Source organism: Tasmannia lanceolata, unplaced genomic scaffold (genome assembly GCF_043159265.1).
Source record: "Tasmannia lanceolata isolate RefF3 unplaced genomic scaffold, GAP_Taslan_0.1 ptg000012l, whole genome shotgun sequence".
Taxonomy (NCBI): domain Eukaryota; kingdom Viridiplantae; phylum Streptophyta; class Magnoliopsida; order Canellales; family Winteraceae; genus Tasmannia; species Tasmannia lanceolata.
In genome coordinates, this window is record NW_027518689.1 from 15,077,312 (window position 1) to 15,098,122 (window position 20,811).

General features: G+C 37.8%; 1 protein-coding gene and 1 long non-coding RNA gene across 7 annotated transcripts; both read right to left on the reverse strand.

Moving 5' to 3' along the window:
- Positions 1–277: 277 nt before the first annotated feature.
- Positions 278–13,429, reverse strand: LOC143887089 (uncharacterized). 6 transcript variants are annotated; one of them, XM_077391200.1, is made up of 11 exons: positions 13,101–13,429; positions 9,260–9,339; positions 2,770–2,821; positions 2,176–2,551; positions 1,899–2,084; positions 1,725–1,817; positions 1,542–1,643; positions 1,152–1,466; positions 988–1,071; positions 680–903; positions 278–574 (listed from the first exon to the last, which is right to left on the reverse strand). In XM_077391200.1, exons 4-10 carry the CDS (start codon positions 2,527–2,529, stop codon positions 892–894), a joined length of 1,146 nt encoding a protein of 381 aa, XP_077247315.1. In that variant the 5' UTR covers positions 2,530–2,551; positions 2,770–2,821; positions 9,260–9,339; positions 13,101–13,429; the 3' UTR covers positions 278–574; positions 680–891. The 6 variants fall into 6 exon arrangements, with proteins under 6 accessions (XP_077247315.1, XP_077247318.1, XP_077247317.1 ...); XM_077391203.1 differs by having other exon boundaries at positions 2,176–2,557; XM_077391202.1 differs by lacking the exon at positions 13,101–13,429 and adding an exon at positions 11,734–12,003.
- A 2,922-nt stretch (positions 13,430–16,351) lies between these two features.
- On the reverse strand, positions 16,352–17,978 carry LOC143887090 (uncharacterized). The gene is made up of 2 exons (XR_013254022.1): positions 17,458–17,978; positions 16,352–16,722 (listed from the first exon to the last, which is right to left on the reverse strand). It is a non-coding gene; the product is annotated as an uncharacterized LOC143887090 (long non-coding RNA).
- Between the last annotated feature and the right edge of the window lie 2,833 nt (positions 17,979–20,811).

Here is a 20,811-nt window from a genome sequence, read left to right on the forward strand (position 1 = left end):
CTTCTCCTTTCACCGTGCTCTGAATTTGCAGGAACAAATGCTTTGCGAAGCTAACAAAAGCCTGAAAAGAAGGGTATGCAAATTTTAGAATCACTCTCGTTGTTCCAAAATTGCAATGGGCGAGAGGAATGAATAGGCTAGAGGCGGCACACAAAGGAGAAACTGCCTTTTTTGTTTTTTTTTCTTGGAGAGGGAAAAGGGAGTGATAGACAAATAAGGCAATATTAGATACAAAATTGATTGAATTGTACCTTGTCGAGCTTGTCCACATTTGCAGTTCATTAATTAGGTATCTACTCAAAACCACCAAAGCCTCAAAGTTAAACAGTAACACCATAGCAATAAAATAGGCACACGAGCAATATAATGCGCACAAGTTTTAATTCTGGATAAAGTAAGAGACCCATTATATGAAGAAGATATACAAAAGTTCATAAACGAAGACGGAAATACAAACTCAAAATGTCTATTACAATGCAACAAAAGGTATATAGTCCGAAAATCAACTATGAAACTGAAAAACAATCAAAATATATAGTAGAGGTCGGCCTCATGCGGTATGAGCTGGTCTAATCTGCAAGAAGAAATCAAACAAAAAAATGTTGAAATAAATTAGAAACACCAAGTTAATAACAGCAAAAATAAGGCGTAGTAAAATTTTCATTGGTCATTTACTTACAAGATAGGACTGCCAAGCGACTGGTGCTCCCGCTGCATCTCCAATAGGCTTGAGGTATAGGGATGGTCTTAGCAAAGGTTCCTCCGGCTCAAATACGACATTGATTTGGACCACAGAGTATCCAAGTCCAATCGGCACATCATCAACCTCATCATTCGGATCTCTGCTCATAAAAATGCCCCTTGCCACTTGAACTCCCTTTCGTATTTTACTCAATAAAACACCTTATCAACATTATAAGAAACAAAATTAATGACTTATGTAGATGATCGAAATATCAAGTCAGAATTTACATAACGAATTTATACCTCGTCTGAGATCGGTGATCGTAATCCATGACTGCCAGAAGAGGAAGGTGCATTAGCTCGCGACTGGAAAACATCTTCGGGAGTCTGCTAAGAAAGATAGTGTAATAAATGTATGAAATGAAAGATTTACGTATTAATCCTAAGGGACATAATGATAAACTTACGTAGTTGGGGCTGACGCCCTGGAGGTGAGTTAAGATCTGCGACATATGTTGTTTCACTTGTGTCAGCTCCTCTGCCATAACTGCATTCACCTGTTCTAATTGGGCCATTTTCGTGTTAAGATGCACATTATTTCCTCGGGGTTGAGGAGCCCTAGTTGCAGTGCCCAATGTTGTAGAGGGAGTAACAAAAAACCCAAGCATACGCACCCTACCACGTGTCTCTTCGCCCATTAACTGGCCGAAGAGGTCATCTCTGGCAGGGATCCCGCTCGATTCAGGTTCGGGATTCTGTGCCTGGTGCTCTTGGATTTTTTCCTTGAAAAATATTAGGAAAATAATGAGAAGTTATATAAAGTTGTTGACATAAATAACAAATTATGTAAAACATACTATAATCTCCTCGGATTTAGGATCTGCTGCCTTCCCGTTTTTTTTCGTATGGGTAATCACAGACATATCCGCACGGCTCAGCATTTTCTTCTTAGCTTTGAACTATACTCATTTCAATAATGGCAACAAGTAATCAATATAAAAAAGAGATAGGAAATCAACATAAAAGGTTGATGAAATTACCTCCTCCTTGGTCACCCTTGCATAGCTCCGCGAACCGGCAGTGTGTACTATCGTTTGTTGGGCTCGGTTTGCCTTATTTTTTACGCAAAGTTTCTACAGTGTGAAAACAATAAATAGATATATAACCTGTAATATTTAAAATGAGAGAATAATAAAGGAGGTAATATTGTATACCTGCCCTTCAGGAGAGTTCCAAAAGTCACATAGAATTTGATATTCTGACGGGATCACACTTCCAGGTGGTGGTGGTTTATGTTTGAGGAAGTATTTAGTCCTCAGGGTTGACTTCCATTCCCGCCATTTCTTCCCAAGGTCTGCTATAACATACGGCTTGTTCTCTTCAGGAACGTCATATTTAGTCTGTATTACATGTCAAATGAAATATAAGGTATCATTAGGTTAGAATAATAAAAGTAAATGTAGACATATATATAGATTCAACATCGTTTACCTTGACAATTGCCCACATATCTTCTTTTTTCTCTAGTGGAACCCTCCTCCAGTCCCTATATGAGATAGGACATTTTTCACATGTCCTCGCAATATTCCCAAGGAAATTTTCGAAAGGACTTGTATTTTCTGATTCTGGCTGCCCAATTTGGTTGAATTCAACTGGTTCCGGCGGTCCTTGTCGGCCCCAAGTCTTTTTGCAACGTGTAGGCCCTCTTTTCCTCTTCGATGAGGAGGCACTGGACTGGGTAGGATGCTCCTCCTGAGATTGGTTAGTGAGAGGCTCCTCTTGAGATTGATCATCCATATGCTCAGAGTCATGTGAATGGGATGGACCCTGACTCTCTCTAGCCATTTTTAAAAATGTATAAGATAACCTGTAACTTGAAACAATACATAGAAAGAGATATCATAAATTCAAAATTTAATCAACCTTTCAGTCCAAGGAGAAAAAAATCAAGAACATAATCTAAAAAGTAAGGGAAACTTTTGCATGCAGCTGAATTTAATATGAGGAGTAACATCCATCCAAAGAGCATATAAATTAGCATATATGATTTTTTTTTTGAGTTTTCAACAGTGGAATGTTACATACCTCAGATAGGATTCTTGTATGATGGATGCGCAAGGAAATCAAACAGATCTTTCTATTTACCAATGCATGAAAAAAATATCAGATATCAGAACCTTCTCCAATTATAAATTCAGGGACTTCATATAATCCACACAACCTGGCATATAATTAGTATAGAAAGAGCAAGAGCAACGAGTTCTTAACACTTGTACAGTCAAAAATCACAAAGAAAAAGCTTGTTATGTAAATAAAAGTACAATGACCAAATGATGTAAACGAGTTCTTAACACTTGAAGAAATGATGCAAAAAAAAACCTTGTTATGTAAAATGATGGACCCAACCCATGCTATGATTGAGGTGGAAAATATTCCACGAAAGAAACTTTTCTACAGCATAGATGAGAGTACAATGATCAAGCTGTCCTTAGGCACAGATACACCTCATGACACAACTCAAATTTGAAATATCACTCAGAATAGCCTCCATCGAGTTCCACGGAGGTATTATCAACTCCATCACTACCATCTTGCTCCGTATCATATTCTTCTTCATCTTGGTTTGCCCGAGTCAAGACATCCAATGGTATTTCAATCTCTGTCCCAACAATATCTGTATGTTCCCATTGTTCAATTTCTTCCAAATTCTGGATTTCCACCGCTTCGCTCTGTATATGTCTCGTCATAGTCTCCACGCACTTCGTACAAATCCCTAAGTTTCGTCTTGATGATTACATGCCAATCATTGTTGTTGGGTTTATCTTGTACGTAGAACACCTGTTGTGCTTGTGATGCCAATATGAAAGGTTCATCCGATGACAAACGCCGTGCCATGTTTACAACCGAAAAACCGAACTCATCCTTTCTTATTCCTCTATTGGGTGTTATATCAAACCAATCACACTTGAATAGCAATGCCTTCAGTTGTTCGTAATAGTTGAGTTTGATGATATCCGTCAAGACACCGTAGTAACTAACATCTCCCACGGTTGGATTTCTATCTCGTGCGCTCGCAAAGCTATCCGTTTTTGCAATGACAACAACTCCGCTATTTTGTGTTCTTTTCCCCTGCTCGCGATCCTTAGTATTGTAGCGGATTCCATTTACAATATAGCCTGTATATCTCCTAACAATGTTAGATGGACCACCGCTCAACCATCTAAGTTTTTCTAAGATTTGCTCATTTGACTTATGCAACTTTTCAACCTATACAAAAAAATGGGTGATTATGGCTATAGAAAAAAGTTGTCTTCCAAATTGACCTGTTCTGAGTTCAAAAAAAAAAAACTTACATGTTTTTTAAACCAATCTGGAAACCGCTCGTTGTGAGTGTGATCTATGTCCCTTGGGAGAGCACGGGGACGCTCACTCCAAAGTTCGGCAATGTGTTTTCTACATGTGAATCAATGAATGATAGAGAAAAGAAGAGTCGTGGAATATTAAATTATGACACTTGAATTAACTTACTCAAGATATTGGTTGACCGCAGCGCAGTTAAAGAGAACATATCGATGTGCCTGTTTGACTGTCAGTGGATCTATGGGTTCCATATGAATCTTTCCTAGAGCGCGTCCTGATATTGAGAAAATAGCGAATCCTTCTTCAAATTCACACGGAGCATCTTCGTCATTCCTTTGTGGTCGGTTCAACTTTGATTCAACCCCTTCCAAATATCTTGCACAAAACGTTAAACATTCTTCCGTAAGGTACCCCTCTGCAATAGATCCCTCCACACGATATCTATTGCGAACATACGATTTTAATGTTAGAAGGTACCTACAAAACGTGAATACTTGTATTACGTTCTGTATTGAAAATATGTACACAAATTAACTGTTGAAACAAATTTTGAGAAGCTCTGCATACCTTTCGATTGGGTACATCCATCGGTATTGTACTGGTCCAGCTAACCTTGGCTCATCCGCTAAATGAATCGGCAAATGCACCATAACATCAAAAAATGGAGGTGGAAAGATCTTTTCCATATGGCATAATGTTATTGCTATCCTATTTTTCAATTTCATAAGTTCACCCGATTTGAGAACCTTTGAGCACAACTCTCTGAAGAAGCTACAAAGTTCAATCAATACCGAGCTGATGGTCTTTGGCAATGATGATCGTAAAGCTAAAGGTAATAGCTGTTGCATCAACACATGGCAATCATGGCTCTTCAATCCCGAAATCTTACGTTGCTTCATATTCACACGTCGTGAGATGTTAGATGAATAACCATCCGGAACTTTGACGTGTTTCAAGACACCGCAGAAAATATCTTTCTCCTTTGGAGACATTGTGAAGCATGCTGGGGGCACGTATGTCTTGTTATTTCCTTTAGGGTCTGTTCCAGTGAGGGTAAATAGGGGGTAAAACATTCGTTTACCCCCTGTGCAAAGCTTAAGCGTGTTCCAATAATCAAAATATGATCAACTTTCCTCGTAAGTTATTTCCGTGCTACCATCTCTTTACCCTGAAAGAGGCGAAATGGCATACACTCAAGGAGGTAGTAATCAAATTACGCCGTATCATGTTAAAATGACCAGAGTCCTCCTGTCATGGAAAATGACCTTATATACCCTAATGACATGAATATGATCAAAATACCCCCATTTAGGATAAAAATGACTAGAATATCCTCTAGTCTGACTAGTCATGGAAAATGACTAGAATACCCTCGTGTCATTGAAAATGACTAGAATACCCCTATAACATAAAAAGATCAAAATTCGCAGTATCAGGTAAAATGACCATAATGCCCCTGCATCATGGAAATGGCCAAAATACCCCTATATGACCAGAATACCCCAGCATCATGGAAATGACTGAAATGCCCCTATATAGAGCGAAAATGACCAAAATACCCTTGAGTCATTGAAAATGACTAAAATATCGACATGAAACGATGAACATACCCACCATATAGGGTAAAAATGACTAGAATACCCCCGAGTCATGGAAAATGACTAAATACCCCAATATCAGGTAAAAATGAACACAATACTCTGAAGTCATAAAAATAACTAAAATACCCCTATACCATAAAACACGATCAAAATATGTCACATCAGGTAAAAATAACCATGATACCTCTGCATAATAGAAAATGACCAAAATACCTGTCATAGAAAATGACTAAACTACCCTTTATGATATAAAATGATCAAAATACCCCAATGCAGGGTAAAATAACTAGAATACCCTAGAGTCATGAAAATGACTAAAATACCCACATGACAAAAATGATCAAAATACGCTGTATCAGGTAAAAAATGACCAGAATACCCCCGAGTCATGGAAAATGGCTGACATACCACTATCCAGTGGGTGAAAATGACCAAAATACCACTAGGTCATGTAATATGATTAAAATACCCTTATGACATTTACCCTCTACAATATGTGGTCCTGGAACGCTAGAAATAATATACCCCCTTTGTAATTACATGGTAAGTAGATTACATCGAAATGATTTACCCTGAAATGGATTACTCTCTCGTATTTACCCTCACTGGAACAGACCCTTAGTTATTGGGTGAAGCGTTCTCCTGATATTCATTTTCTTTAAATCTAGCCGTGCTTTTACACTATCCTTTGTTTTTCCTTCAATATTTAGTAGCGTCCCAATGACATTATCACCAACATTCTTCTCGATGTGCATCACATCTAGATTGTGGCGCAATAACAACGATTCCCAATATAGAAGACTAAAAAATATACTTTTCTTCTTCCAATTGTGTTCCTTACGAGGCTTCTCTTCGGTATTCTCCTCATGTTCACTGGTATTCTTCTCACGCCTCCTTTTCTTTCTATGGGTATTCGACTTCTTCCCACTGTTATCTGACTTCTTGCCACATGTATCTTGCTTCTTCCCACGTGTATTTGGCTTCTTCCCATTGTTATCCGTCTTCTTCCCAGTTGTAGTTGGCTTCTTCCCTCTAGTATCCGGCTTCTTGCCAAATGTTACGTTAATACTTTCTAATTGATCCAGAACTTGACGGCCTGATAGTGGAATCGGAGCTACCCTCCTTTCTTCTGTCCCATCAAAACCTGACTTATTAGATCGAAATGTGTGATTGATTGGTAAGAATCGCCGGTGGTCCATGTAGCATTGCTTCCTTCCATGAGTTAGCCTTTGAGAACACGTTTCTTTATGGCAAGATGGACAAGCCAGTTTTCCTTTGGTGCTCCACCCTGACAAGTTAGCATACGCTGGGAAGTCACTAATTGTCCACAACACAGCTGCATGCATTTGAAACACCTCATTCCTCGATGCGTCGAAAGTCTGCACACCATCAATCCATAGTTCCTTCAACTCTTCTACCAAAGGTTGCAAGTAGACATCTATGTCATTCCCTGGTGAAGATGGTCCTGGAATAAGCAGTGAGAGGATCATATAAGGTTGCTTCATGAACATCCATGGTGGCAAGTTATATGGCATTAGAACAACTGGCCACGTGCTATGAGCAATACTCATCGTCCTAAAGGGATTGAAGCCATCACTTGCTAACCCAAGTCTAACATTGCGAGTCTCTGAACCAAACTCCTTATACTTGCAGTCCAAAGTCTTCCATGCCGTTGAGTCTGCAGGATGCCTTAATATACCATCTTTTGTTCGGGCCTTATCATGCCATGTCATGAAAGATGCTGTTTTCCTCGACATGTATAGCCCTGCAATCTTGGTTTCAGTGGGAAGTGACGCAAAATCTTGGCAGGAATTTTTTTTTCTTTTGTAGATGTCTCAGATGGCTTGTCGTCTGGATGTACTGCATCTGTTTTCCACCTGGATGCCCCACATGTGCGACATTTAAATTCATTAGCAGTTTCCTTCCAATACAACATGCAATCGTTAGGGCATGCATCTATCTTGTTGTAATCAAGGCCCAAATCCTTAATAATTTTCTTCGTTTCATAAAATGACTTTGGCAATTTTTTCACCATCAGGAAGTGCCTCCTTCAACAGATCAAGTAACATAGTGAACGATTTGTTGCTCCATCCATTGAGACACTTGATGTGAAAAAGCCGAACAAGGAAGGATAATTTAGTGAATTTGCTGCCCGGGTATAATTTCTGCTCGGCGTCCTCTAATAATTTGAAAAATCTCTGTGAATTTAAATCTGGCCCCTCCGTACTTGCATTTCCTAGATCAACCCCACCGTCTGGTGGCACATTGTCCTTAGCAAGGTTAAACAATGGGTTGAGGTCGTGTAACATTTCATGCATTTCATCTTGTAGTATTGGTTCATTGTGTACTCGGCGATCACTGTCAGTCATAACACCAGCCAATGGCACTGCCTCCCCATGAAAAATCCATGTATCATAGCCCTTAAGCATCCCATCGACAACCAAATGATCCTCGGCCTGTATTCGATCAACCAAATAAATGTTGCCACATTTAACACATGGACATTTGATCTTGTTCCCATAATTAGTTCTGGCGAATGCAAAATCAAGGAACTGATCCAACCCTGCCCTATATGCTGGGCCAACCCTGTTTTATAAAAAATGGGAACATGCGTGAGGCTTATAACTTAAGATAACGAATTGGTTAAATCCAAATTTAATAAACTAACCCTACGTTATGAGGGTAGTACCTTGGAAGTTGCATCCAACTTTTATCCATGACTACAATGATTGGAACGAATGTGTACGACTGAAAAAAAAGTGTCATTGAGGTCAAACACACTTGTTAAAATAAAGAATCCCAATTTCGATGATAAATGGGATTCTATATTCTTGGTTGAGATGAGGAACGACTTCAAGAATAATGAGGTCAAACATAGATGGCCAAAAAGTGATAAGGAACGACTTCAAGAATAATGAGGTCAAACACAGATGGCCTAAAAGTGATAATGGAGATTTTGACAAAACGTAGCTAACAAAATACTAACCAAAAAACCCAAACCCTAAGATATACCTAAACCTAAACTCAAAACCCAAATTCAAAATCTAAACCCAATAACCTGAGACTTAACCAATTAATAAAAGCAGCATATTATCAAGCAAGACATAATTAATACAAGAACATGTAACCTAAGAAGATACTATAGTAAAATTTATAAAAAAAAAACAAATCAAACCAACAAAGATAAAGAAACAACTTTAACTAGAGAAAAATGCAAACATGGATAAGAATGCAAACAAATCAAACCATTTCATAGGGTTGCTGTATATGTGGACTCACCTCTGCCCTGATGTCTAAAAAAAATTATAAAACAAAGTACCATTCAAGCAATGATAAAAGAAAGTGGGATTGAGACTCTAGCTCAATGGTGAAGGCTTTTCCTCACAATTTTGTTTTGACTGAGATAAAAAAAGACCATAAAAGAGTATAATAACACGGATGTATGAAGTAAAAATATTAAAGATAAACAAGCATTTGCTAGATGCAATGGCCAGACATGATAGAAGTTTAAAAAACCAAACAAACACCTCATGTGTGGCAATGGAAAAGAAGAGCTAGGTCAAAGAAATCAACCAAGAAAAAACAAATGCAGAATTTGAGAGGTTCATTAGCACCTTTAAAATCAAAGGGACTGTGGACAACTGAATAGAAGGGAACTCTATCAAATCGGTGGTAATGCTATGAAATGCCTCACCTGCAGAAATAACATAAGAATGGTTCATAAATTCAGTGATACACATTACATCCACACACAATATTATCCAAAGCATAATGGTAGCACAATGAAAAAAACAGACATTCTAGATACCATAAATAATATTCCTATGTATAAACAATGGTAACTCAAAACATAGCTTGAACTACAAAAACTCTCTCTTGCAGTTTGAGATGTGTTCCCTTTTTTAGGTAATCCGTAGTTTTTGTAGCCCATTTTTTTTTTTGGATTTTTTGGCTCCATGATGTGCCCAATTTGGCCATGAGTGGTCTGCTGTTTTTTCTTGTCTTCATTTCTTTTAGTAATATTGCAGTAATTATAAACAATAAAAGGAAAGAAATCAATTTAGATGCATAACTCATCTATAAAAGACGAATTAACATTACAAATAAAAACAAAAGCAACAGCGAGCCAAAGGAAGTCTGTAGTAGTATCCCGTGCCATGAGTTGCATGGAATTACACAAATTAGTAAGGGAAAAGGGCACATGGTTTTCTAGTAGTACACATGCACTCAAACAATTTTACAAAGGCATATGTGAGTGTCTCATAGGCACAGGAAAAATGCAACTAATATCATAGCTTGATCAGGCATATGTTCTGTTTGAGTAATCTGAAATACAATGTTGAATCATGGTTGCCAAGTCCATGGCTACTTTGTAGACTTCCTATACACCATTGCCGTTACAAACATAAGGTGTATTATAAAAAAAAAGATAAGAAAAAAAACAAACAAACAAAGAAAACTTAGGTCAAGCCCAATATGATTTTAGAAAACAATGTATGAGTGCTCATATGGACACAGTTTTATATTGTCTCCGGAGCTTCTCAACGAGCTTTGCCCCTCCTATTCTTTGCCTGAAGAACTCCATATCTCTTCTACAGAAAATTCTGACAGAGAGTCCGCGGACTCATTGATTGTGAATTAGAATGGTACACATGAAAAAGTTCATCCACATCCAGTGAATTTGGACAAAGGAGAAAGTGGCTAATAGTAACCAACATTGGGATGGACTCAGACTGTTCACCAAATCAGAAAAAGAACAGAACGAGTCGGCCACTGGGATTTTGGGACACTCTAAATCTGTTGATGACCTAGATGGGAGCCTTCACTATGCTACACTTGATGATAAAGGGTCTGCATTTTCTCTTTAGAACAGGAACTTGCCCATATATATGAACTGCCCACACTGCAGGATCTGCTCGAGTAAGGGGGATCATCAAAAGATCAAATTTGCAAGTACAATATCACAGTTACAATGAATTTTATGGTACATGCCTTTTTTGCCCCAGATCTATTGGTTATGCTTATTTAACAGATATCATTTATTTGTTTACAGATGCGTCTACTTCCTTGAACATAAAATTTCAAATCGCCCCTTTGGTGAATTCATGGCTCACATGTCTTTTATGGTTTTTTTCAATTTGCTGCAGATATTTTTATTTTTGTCTAGTCTTTTTTTTGAATGGCCATTTTGTCTAGTTATTTTATGACTACTGATAGGTAGAAGTTTTATTTTATCTAAGACATGGACTCTGATACCCAATTTTTCGATATGCACTTGGATAAGGACATGGACACTGATATGGGGTGTCGGGATGTGAATCGTGCAATTCCTAAAATCCTGTACACATATGGATATGGCTATCCAGTTTGGAACATGCTATTCGGTTTATCTCTTTGTTTTCATGCTTATCCACCCTAGTGTTTTTGTGGTGTTTGAAGAAAGAGCATCACGATCGTTTTTCTTGGGAATTGTTATCCTTCCTTGGTTTTATAATGGCACTACTCTTAATTTTAGTAAATAGAATTTCTGAAAAGCTATCAACAGCCAATAAAAGTGTTTAATACTGTGAGGAGTGCCACCAAAGAAGATAGTGCAGGTACCATTTCTCTAAAAATAACTCAACAATGTATAAGCTGTCCTAATACTTTTTTTTTTCATTACTGAAATTCAAATAAGAGAACATGCATAAATAAGACTAACAGAGAGTAGTTATGCAATCAAAGAAAATCAAACAAGTAACAACATAACTACTTTTAACAGATGACATTCAACATATACTTCCACATTCCATTAAAAAAAGTCCACTCACAGGAAAAAATTGAAGGCAAAGCCTTGGATTCGCTACCCACGAAAACCCTAGGTCCGATACATACACAGTCCACGAAAACCCCAAAATTAAATCTCATGAAAACCCAAAAAAACAGAATCATATTACCATGAAAAAACCCCCAAAAATCCATGAAAAAGACCCTTCCAAATATCAAACTGAATCCTCCATGAAATTAATTTAATTATAAAGAAATGTGTGTGTGTGTGTGTGTGTGTGTGTGTGTGTGAGAGAGAGAGAGAGAGAGAGAGAGAGAGTACCGTTTGTACGTAGATACCTCCAAAACCCTCCCAAAAAACGTGATCTGAGAGATGATGGAGGCTGAGACGATGGAGCTCCTCCTTGAACGAATCCTCCCTGTCTTTGTTCTTCAAAACGCCCATAAATCCAAACCCAAACCCAAACCCATTCTTCTTCTTCCTCTTCAGAAAACAAACCCCAGCTTGAAACCAGTGGCGACGGCGGCTGACTTTCTTGATGGAGGCGTCGGCGAGAGAAAGGAAGAAGGAAACCCTAGCTTTTGTTCCCGCGAGAGAGGAGAGAGCGAAATAAGGTTTCGTGCCCGAGAGAGAAGATATATGTCGATGAAAACGATGAAAAAGGTTTCGCGCGCAATAGACAGAAGTTTTCGCGCCAGCAAAATAAGGTTTCGCCGACGGTCATGCTTAAGCCGTCGGGGAATATTATCTTTTACCCACGGTCATGACCGTCGGGAAAATATTTCGCCAATCTCACCTTAATCTTTTGGAACTGTGGAATATTCACCGGCGGTTTTTGTTTGACCGCCGGTAATTATCATGTTTTACCGACGGTTTTGTGAGCGCCGGTAAATAAATGCCGGAAATAAGCAACTTTCTTGTAATGAGTGAAGTAATGAGAATTGGCTTGGTCAAGGAAAGTAAAGAGAAGTAATAACTTTGGTAGGAGATAATGGGTATGGGAAAGTGGGGACTTTAATGCTAGGATAATGGGTTTAGAGTTTCAAGTAGGGTTTGAATTTGAAATAGGAAGTAGTGGGAAAAGTTGTAGCAAACTTGTGTGGGTGCAAGCAAGCAAAAAGACCAACATGCCCATGGACACAAAAGTACATATTTGCCCTCATTATATCACTCAAAATAAAAATAAAATAAAGCTACCCAAAAAATACACTTTAAAAATTAACAACCATTAAAAAAAAAAAAAATCTTAGCGAAAGAGTGCTTTCCCATATTTCCGCGGCACATGATCTATGACTAACAGTTAATGTCTAATCATTTTGATAATTGAAAACTTAAAGAAACGCAATAAATCAATGGGAGGTTAACAGCAGGCAACTGAACAATTGAGTCAATCTGAGAAATTATGACGGAAATAATCAATACTGAGGTGAATTGCATTCTGATAATTAACAGGAGAAGAAAGTGCACTACGTCTGCAGAGAAACAATAATGATAATCAAATAGTAAACTGATTCACAGCACGAGCAAAACAGAGTGGGTCTTTATACATTCTGTACTGATAATTTTGCACCATAAAAAGGGAATATTTAAAGGGTAGAGGGTCAAAACCATCACGAATCATGCAAGTTAGCCCAGGTCCATACTTTCTAATAACAAAGTCTAATCGATGCAATAGCAGATTATGGTACCTTGGAATTTGGGTTTCACATGTAGAAGCTAATTGAACTGCTGGAGATCATCAGCCGAACGTTGCGATCAGAAATCCCTTGTAGATGCTCATGAAGTTGGCTACAAATGCTGAGAACAACACATTAGATAAAAAAAAAAAAAAAAAAAAAACAGTTAGGAAGGTCGCAGTTACAAGGACAGCTAGCCTGGATGATTTCTACCGTGTCACTTAAACTAGTACCTGAAGTTATTTTCAACTCAACTATAACTATTTTTACTCACTACCCATGTTGGATACGTTGACAGGACTGTTGGGACAAAAATAGACGACATCAACTGTTTTGTTTGGTTGTGCATGGGGCCCCACTATACAGCTCCAAGCAATGCACTCTGGAATATTTTTTTCCCTGTTCTTTTACCCTCAAGCCATGCATCGTTCCCTATTCATAAAATGATTATGTAGTGTGACAGCAAATCATTTTTCGCGATGCATCCTGGTCGATCATTAAAGCAACCAGGACATGTGGCAAAAAACGATTAGTCATCTCAGGGAGGAGTATTGGAGGTGCAACTTACCATTTTATCTATATTCAAATAGGTACATTACATCTTTCAACTTGAATGAACGCAATAATGATAGATCTTATACTATGCTTATAACTGCACATGTTACTAACAAGTCAGCTTTTTGAGACACCTTGGCTCTGATCCTAATACCAAGTGTTGGGAAAATACGCCAGGCAAATCCGATCCGAGTAAACCTGATCCGATCATGCACATATTAACGGAAAAGTAGAGATAAACACAAGCCACGAGATGAACACTAAGATTCCCAACAACAACAGACACCGGTCCAAGCCAAGTAACTGGCATCTTATAAGGGAAGACACTAATTTTCTCAAAAAAAAGAAAAAATCGGGCCGAGGTTTGAGGCAGATCATGGTTCGATGTTGGCAATAAGATAAGCCTGATTTGAAGTATCAGGTGAGGGATATGTTTTCTTTGTTTGGGTTGGGGTAAATGATCTAATTAGATAATAGGGTAAATCACAAACAATCACGCATGTGTTTGGGTTGGGATAAATGATCTATTTTCACTTAGATAATAGGGCAGTCCACAAAAAATCATGCATGTGTTTGTCTATAAAACCAGGATCCTTCAAAATGGGTCAAGTACCCGACTCAAACATGATAGGATAGTGATAAGGGCATGGGATACGTGTTGGATATGTCTGATTCATGTCCCCGTCTTTGGCTTTGGCTTTTGCTGTATTGTTTAAGAGTTGGTTACTAATATATGAACAAAAAAGATGACCTTTGAACATAAGTCTTCGCTGTTCTTTTTATATTCCTCATCATAAAAGAAATGATAATGATAAGAACCCTTAAGCTATAAATGCTCCTTATTCTTTTTATATTCCACATTATAAAGGAACTAAAATCCTAACTAGAGAGAGAGAGAGAGAGGTCGCTAGGAAAGGAGGTGTTGATTAGTTGCACAAGAGGAGATCTGTGCTTTTCAGAATTCAAACCAAATTTGGTCTAAACTGTTTTAACATTTTCTTATCATTACCCATATTCCACATTTACATATCAGTTACCATATCTGTGTATTGAGCTTGGAACTTGAAGGATTCCGGTACTAGATCCTCACAGTTTCAAACATCCGCACCCATATCCAGGTAGCATATGTTTGTGAGATGTGATTTGTGTTGACTTTTTATTAAATTTAAAAATAAAAGTCATTTTAGAAATTCAAAATTTGTGTATTTATTTTATAAAATTAAAGGTCGCATTTATTTTAAAAGGGAAGAGAAGTGTCTCTTCTAGTGTTTTTCTTCACATATGTTTTAAAAAGGAAGAGAAGTGTCTCTTCGTGTGTCTCTTCAAAATCCTTCTTCAATTCCTATAAATTGATACATGTATTCAAAGGAGATAAGCTTTTTCTTTCTTCCAATTTGTTCCTTTCCTTCCCACTGGTCAAGGCTGCATAAAAGCATGTTCGCCAGGCATCTAGGTAACGTGAGTGCACACCTCCTGGATCGGAGTTGTTGTATCCTGGAGACATACGCCGGAGTTCCCATATTGCACCACGATTCGTCGTATGTGGGGGCGATACTTGTCTCAAGGACAGCGGATTTAGATCCGTGCCTCAACTCAACAGATAAGTTTATTCTTCTTTTCCTTTTACAGGTTGAATCACTATGCAGATTGGATTTCTTTTTACTTTTAGCAGTTCGATTGGGATGATTTGGTATGATCTGATTACTTGCAATTTCTATGTTATCTCCTGATTAATAATTGTTGCATATTGGTATAATCCTAAATTCTCTTATGCAAATGAATAACAATCTTGAGACAAGTATGCATGGTTAATTTTTGGATTATAATTTCTTGTTCTTTAAGCGACTATGGGAAAGAATAAGAGATTTAGATATAGAAAACTCAATCTTCATCGAGTGAGAAAAAAAAAAAAAAAAAGATGGGAAAAATCAGGAATTACAGATGGACAACTTCGGGGAAGAAGCCAACAATTTCTTGTTTCTATTTAAGCCCTCCTCTGGTATTTAAAAATAAAAAATAAAAAATGAGTGAGTCATTGTTATAATCACCATTTTAACCCCACAAAATTTCTTGTTTGAAATTGTTTCTTGCGTGTTTGAATAAATAAAAAAAACCCATGGAACTGTGATTTTTTTTTTCTTCGTTCCTCTGTTTTTCTTTCTGAAAAATCCATCAAAATCGTCGGTTGCAAAGAGGATTTAGTGCCGGGAAGAAGAGATATTGATTCTAGTAACGGCCTCATCGTTGCCGTTGTTTGACCTCTCACGCCTCTTCCCACGATTCTTCGTGAAGGGCACGTCAGTTCCGTTTATTTTACTTGTACCACGATAGAAAATTAAAGGACTTTCTCATAAGAGGTGTGATAGCAGAATGGTTGCTTTCCAAATATTTAAATCACACACCCTTATTTAGGAAATGCCACTCAACATAAATGACTAACACGTATTGTATACTTAATGGTATGCTGTTACGATAATAAACTCTCTGCAATTCCAATGACCGTTATTGGTATGTGGGTTTTTAGATAGCAAATTATTGCTACATGCACTGGTGCTTATGATATTTATGGGGGTATCTTTTTCCTTTCACAAATCTATCAGCATTGAGACCAAGAAGATCTAAATCATTGAGTTTCTATGGTGCTCTATAATCTATATCGTGCATTGGTTGTCCGTTAAGGATATGGGGCAAAGGCCATGTGGGTCAACTTTTAATACCTTTCAAGATCAACGTTCTTGATCTCAGCCATCCTTTTTAGACCAAGTGAAACATTTACCAAGATTGATGTGTATGCTAAAATTACACATGATTAAATGTAATTAGTCTGAAGCTACTTGGGAAAGAGGGATTGATAGAGCATTGGGGATGACTGTGAAAGTGATGAAATCAGATACTTAGTTTGGAGCTTTCCATGGTTGCTATGGTGTGTTCCGCATCTCTGCTTTCATTCCCCTTGGAGGCTTCTCTGGCTATATTTGTGGAAAATATAAGGCTTGTTGGAGAAATGAAACTCTTTGAGTAGACAAACTTCCTTAATTTTGCTGCAGCATATGCACCTTTGATTTTGATATTTCCACCCCTGGCCAATAGAGTCTGGTTAGAGCCTGTTAAGTCTGGGAGTGCCAACTATCTTTACAATCTAAAGATAATTGGCAGCACAATTTTTCTATTTTTAACAGATATATTTATGTTCTGGTCAACACAATTAAAAATCAATAAACAATATTACAACATGCCCTAAAATCTCTAGAAATTCAAAATATGATTCATCTGGGTCAATTTATCTGGGTACCAAATTTCAGCTTTCAAAGAGTTTGTTTGGTGGTATGTCCTTCATATACGTGAAAATCAGTGATTTTTCTAAAACAATTCCAATAAAAATAATAAACGAACTCCAAATCTTTTGAAAATTTTTATATGATATTCAAATATTAAAAATCTTCTGAGGACCAAATTTCATTCAGTTTTGAATTGTTATGTTATCTGAACGAATTTTAGAACCATCAAAATCCTATTTCTGAGTATTTTTTGATCGAATTTTAGAAGCATCAAAACAAATGAAATCTATCGGAACTTTTAGATTTTTGGTGTTCTTTTAATCTCATTAAAACTCTGAAAATATAGTTTCGAACACCCGATTTTCTCATAAAAATGGTTCATTTTTCCACAAAAATCGATAACCAAATAAACTGACCCACTAAAATCATATGAGATCATGCATGATAGCTTTTACAAAAATCATGAAGAAAACAAAGAAGAAATGGCCCTAAGCATGCTTTTCTACTTTTGATATTATAAAAATGAAGAAACCTACCGTTGATCGCGCACCCGACGGCTCAAAATCCTCACTAAAGAAATCCCTTGATGACGCTTTGCTGCTGATATAGATGGATCTTTGATGTAGATCAAGAAGTGTGCTCTTGTGAGGGAGATAATTTGACTAAATCAAAATCCAAGTCACAAGCCTCAACCCGATTGATGAGGGGCTGCCAATAATAACTTGATGAGGGGGTATTCTCAGGTGCCTTGAGAAGTCGATCCCAAAAGGAATAGAAGGTGGTCTGATATGATCGGATGAGATTATAGGATAGGCTTAAAATTAGGCTATAGGTCTATTAGCCTGAAGAATTAACTACGGGGAATTAGATATATGTATAGAAGAGTGGGAGAAGCTATGTATGTATGGGTATAGATTGGAGAGAGAGAGAGAGAGAGAGAGAGAGAGAGAGAGAGAGGGAGAGTTCTCGAGTCATCCTGGTGAAGACTCTATGGCAATTTTTTTTTCTCAAGTAGCCCCGTCTCCCCTTTTATAAAGTATAGATAAGTATCCTTTCTTAAAGCATATCCACCCAGAAACCACAATGTTTCACTCGCTATTAGAACGTGATAGGGTTCAAGTGGGTCCCATTTAGGGAGAACGAGTCTCAAAAGGAAACAAAGATAGTCGGTCCTTCTTTTTTTTTATTCAATGGGAGAAGCCTTCCAATAATCGTGAGTGAGAAAATTTGTTTCACAAAAGATCGGAATGGGCTCCTCTCGATAAGGATCAAAGATATCGCCCTTTAGATAGAAAGTGAAGAGATTTATAAAAAGTGAAATTAAGAGATAAAATCTCCCGGATCAAAGTCCGTGTGAATGGATTTCTGTGGGTTTTACAATCCTAATATTAGAAACCCACTAAAAATTTGGAAAGATAAGAGGGCTGCAAAACATGTAATCTGACGGGGCTCAAAAAGTCCTTGAAATATTGATGGCATGTAGTTGAGTCTGCTGTTGTAGATTTTTACGTAGGGAACTTCACCCACACACAAACTCTTTTATAGATAAAGGAAAGAATTTTGTAACAGCCCTTGATTTTTATCCAATGATTAAATGATAATCCTTTTTTATAAACGAATGAATTTGGCCACTTCAAATGGGCCCCACCAAGTGAATCCGAATTATACTTGGATGGCATCTCTTAAGTCTTCCCTTTAATCCCACCACAAGCATAGATATGGATAAAAACAAAATAACTTAGTTAGGCTGAAACTCATACTAACCTAATTTCCACTTTGCACATAAAATTCGAATTTTTATAAAGGTCTTGAAAATAAAGGAGCCCTACCCAATATTTGCCAAATTCCACTCTTGTAAATAAAAATCTCCGAACATCGTGAATCCTGCCAGTTGTTGGTTGAATACTATCTTGCCTTATAATTTTCAAAATTGGTGAGGCTGAATTCCTAGGATGATCTGAACCGTTCATTTAAATGAGCTATGATGTAAATTGGGTGCGCCTCTCAAGCCGCTTCCATAGAATGATCCGAACAGTTCATTGGATGGGCCATGGCTCTAATGAAATGTGCTCCTAATCATTTCCATTGAATGATCCAAACTGGTCGTTTGGTGAACCATAGCATGATTAGGTTGCTTGTTATAATCTTTTCCATAAGGCGATCCAAACCATTCATTGGATGAACCATAATGCAAATAGACCACGCCCTGCAAATCACCTCCCTTGGCCGAGAGAATTCTTTTTTTATAATTATCACAGTCAACGTACAAATGGATCCCACATTCCTTCCTTGTTGCATTTTTTACGTGCATGCATATGCATGCCTCTTTAGATCCATGCAAAGCAACAGTGTAATAGGTTCATGACTTTTTGAACATGCTGGACGTTTGGTGGATGTAGTCCCACTTCTACCTTATCTAAAATCCACCGAACATCCTTTCTCTTTATATAGTATATGCAAGTTATGTATAAAACCAATAGTGAAATGAGTGGGGCCCTCATATGTTGTGGCCGAAATTCCAACTGATCCGAATCATCGGATTGTTGAATCATCGGATTGTTGGGCTATAGTGTAAAAAATTAATCCCCATTAGAATGATCTCAACCATCAATTTGACAATCCATAGAGCAAGTAGACGGCGCCCTACAACCATCTTCATTCGATCGGAATAAGTTCAAAAACTCATCATTTTTTTCATTTAAAAATAATGCGAGGCGTACTGACTTGATCCAAATCTAACTAAAATGTTCGATGCGGGCCCACCAAATAAATTCAAATTCTCTCTTCTTTAGATGCTCGTGAATAGCCCTTCTCAACACCTGCCGGAAAAACACAAAACACGTCGGAAATGACCGAAAAGATTTAGAAATGTAAGAGACGGACGAGAAAATGGGAAACACTGGGAAACCGATAAAAGAACACTAACTACTTTATAGATCAAAGCGGAGCAAAATGGGGATGTCTATAGTATGGCTGTTATCCTTAGTGTTATGGATAAACCACGAGTTTACCATGCCTTTATTCTTGATAAGGCCGTTAGGCTGCCGGATTTTTATCTGAAACACCTTGTGTGTGATGATTATTCTTTTAGGTTTGATGGGCCGTCATGACCCTTCTTACAATTGTTGTACTGTTGGTTCATACCCAAAGGAGAGATGTGTTTGTATTATCTCTTGTTTGAATTTGTACATAACATTCTTTATGATTACCTTAATTTAAATTAGTGTTTTTACTTCCATGGCAGAAGTCTGAGATAAGCAAAAGCCATTGCTCCTAAAAAAGTCCCCATTTCACAGCCTACTTGGTCCCGACAATCTTCTACGTCGAGACTAAGTCGTAGATTTTCTTCACCTATTTCACTAGCTTCAGTTCCACTCGTTTCCGCTAGCTTTAACCAAATGGCCGAGTCCAATGAGATGTTAGCTGAAATGAGAGACATGATGAGGAACCTTACAAGAGAGGTATCTACCCTAAAGGAAGAAGTTACTCAGTTGAAAAGTGAGAAAGCTGCTACCTCGAAGGGACCTGTCATCCAAAATCCTTCTAATGTGATTCCAGGCTTTGTTCGGTCAGTCATCTCCCCTGAAGATGAATTCTACGATGAGCAATATGTAGAGGAGAACTGTCTCCCGCAACCCGTTAAGCCAAGCAAAGAGAAGGAGTTGGTCGATAAAGTTGAAAAATTGACCCAACAAGTTGAAAGCATGCAAGTTAAGGGCCCGAAGAAGATCAATCTGTCTGAGTTTTCCCTTTTCCCGGGAGTCACCCTTCCTCCAAAATTCAGAATGCCGGATTTTGATAAATATGATGGGACGGGGTGCCCGTGGAGTCATCTAAGGTCGTTCATTTCAAATCTAGAAGGGTATGGGCTGTCTCCAGAGCAGATCGCT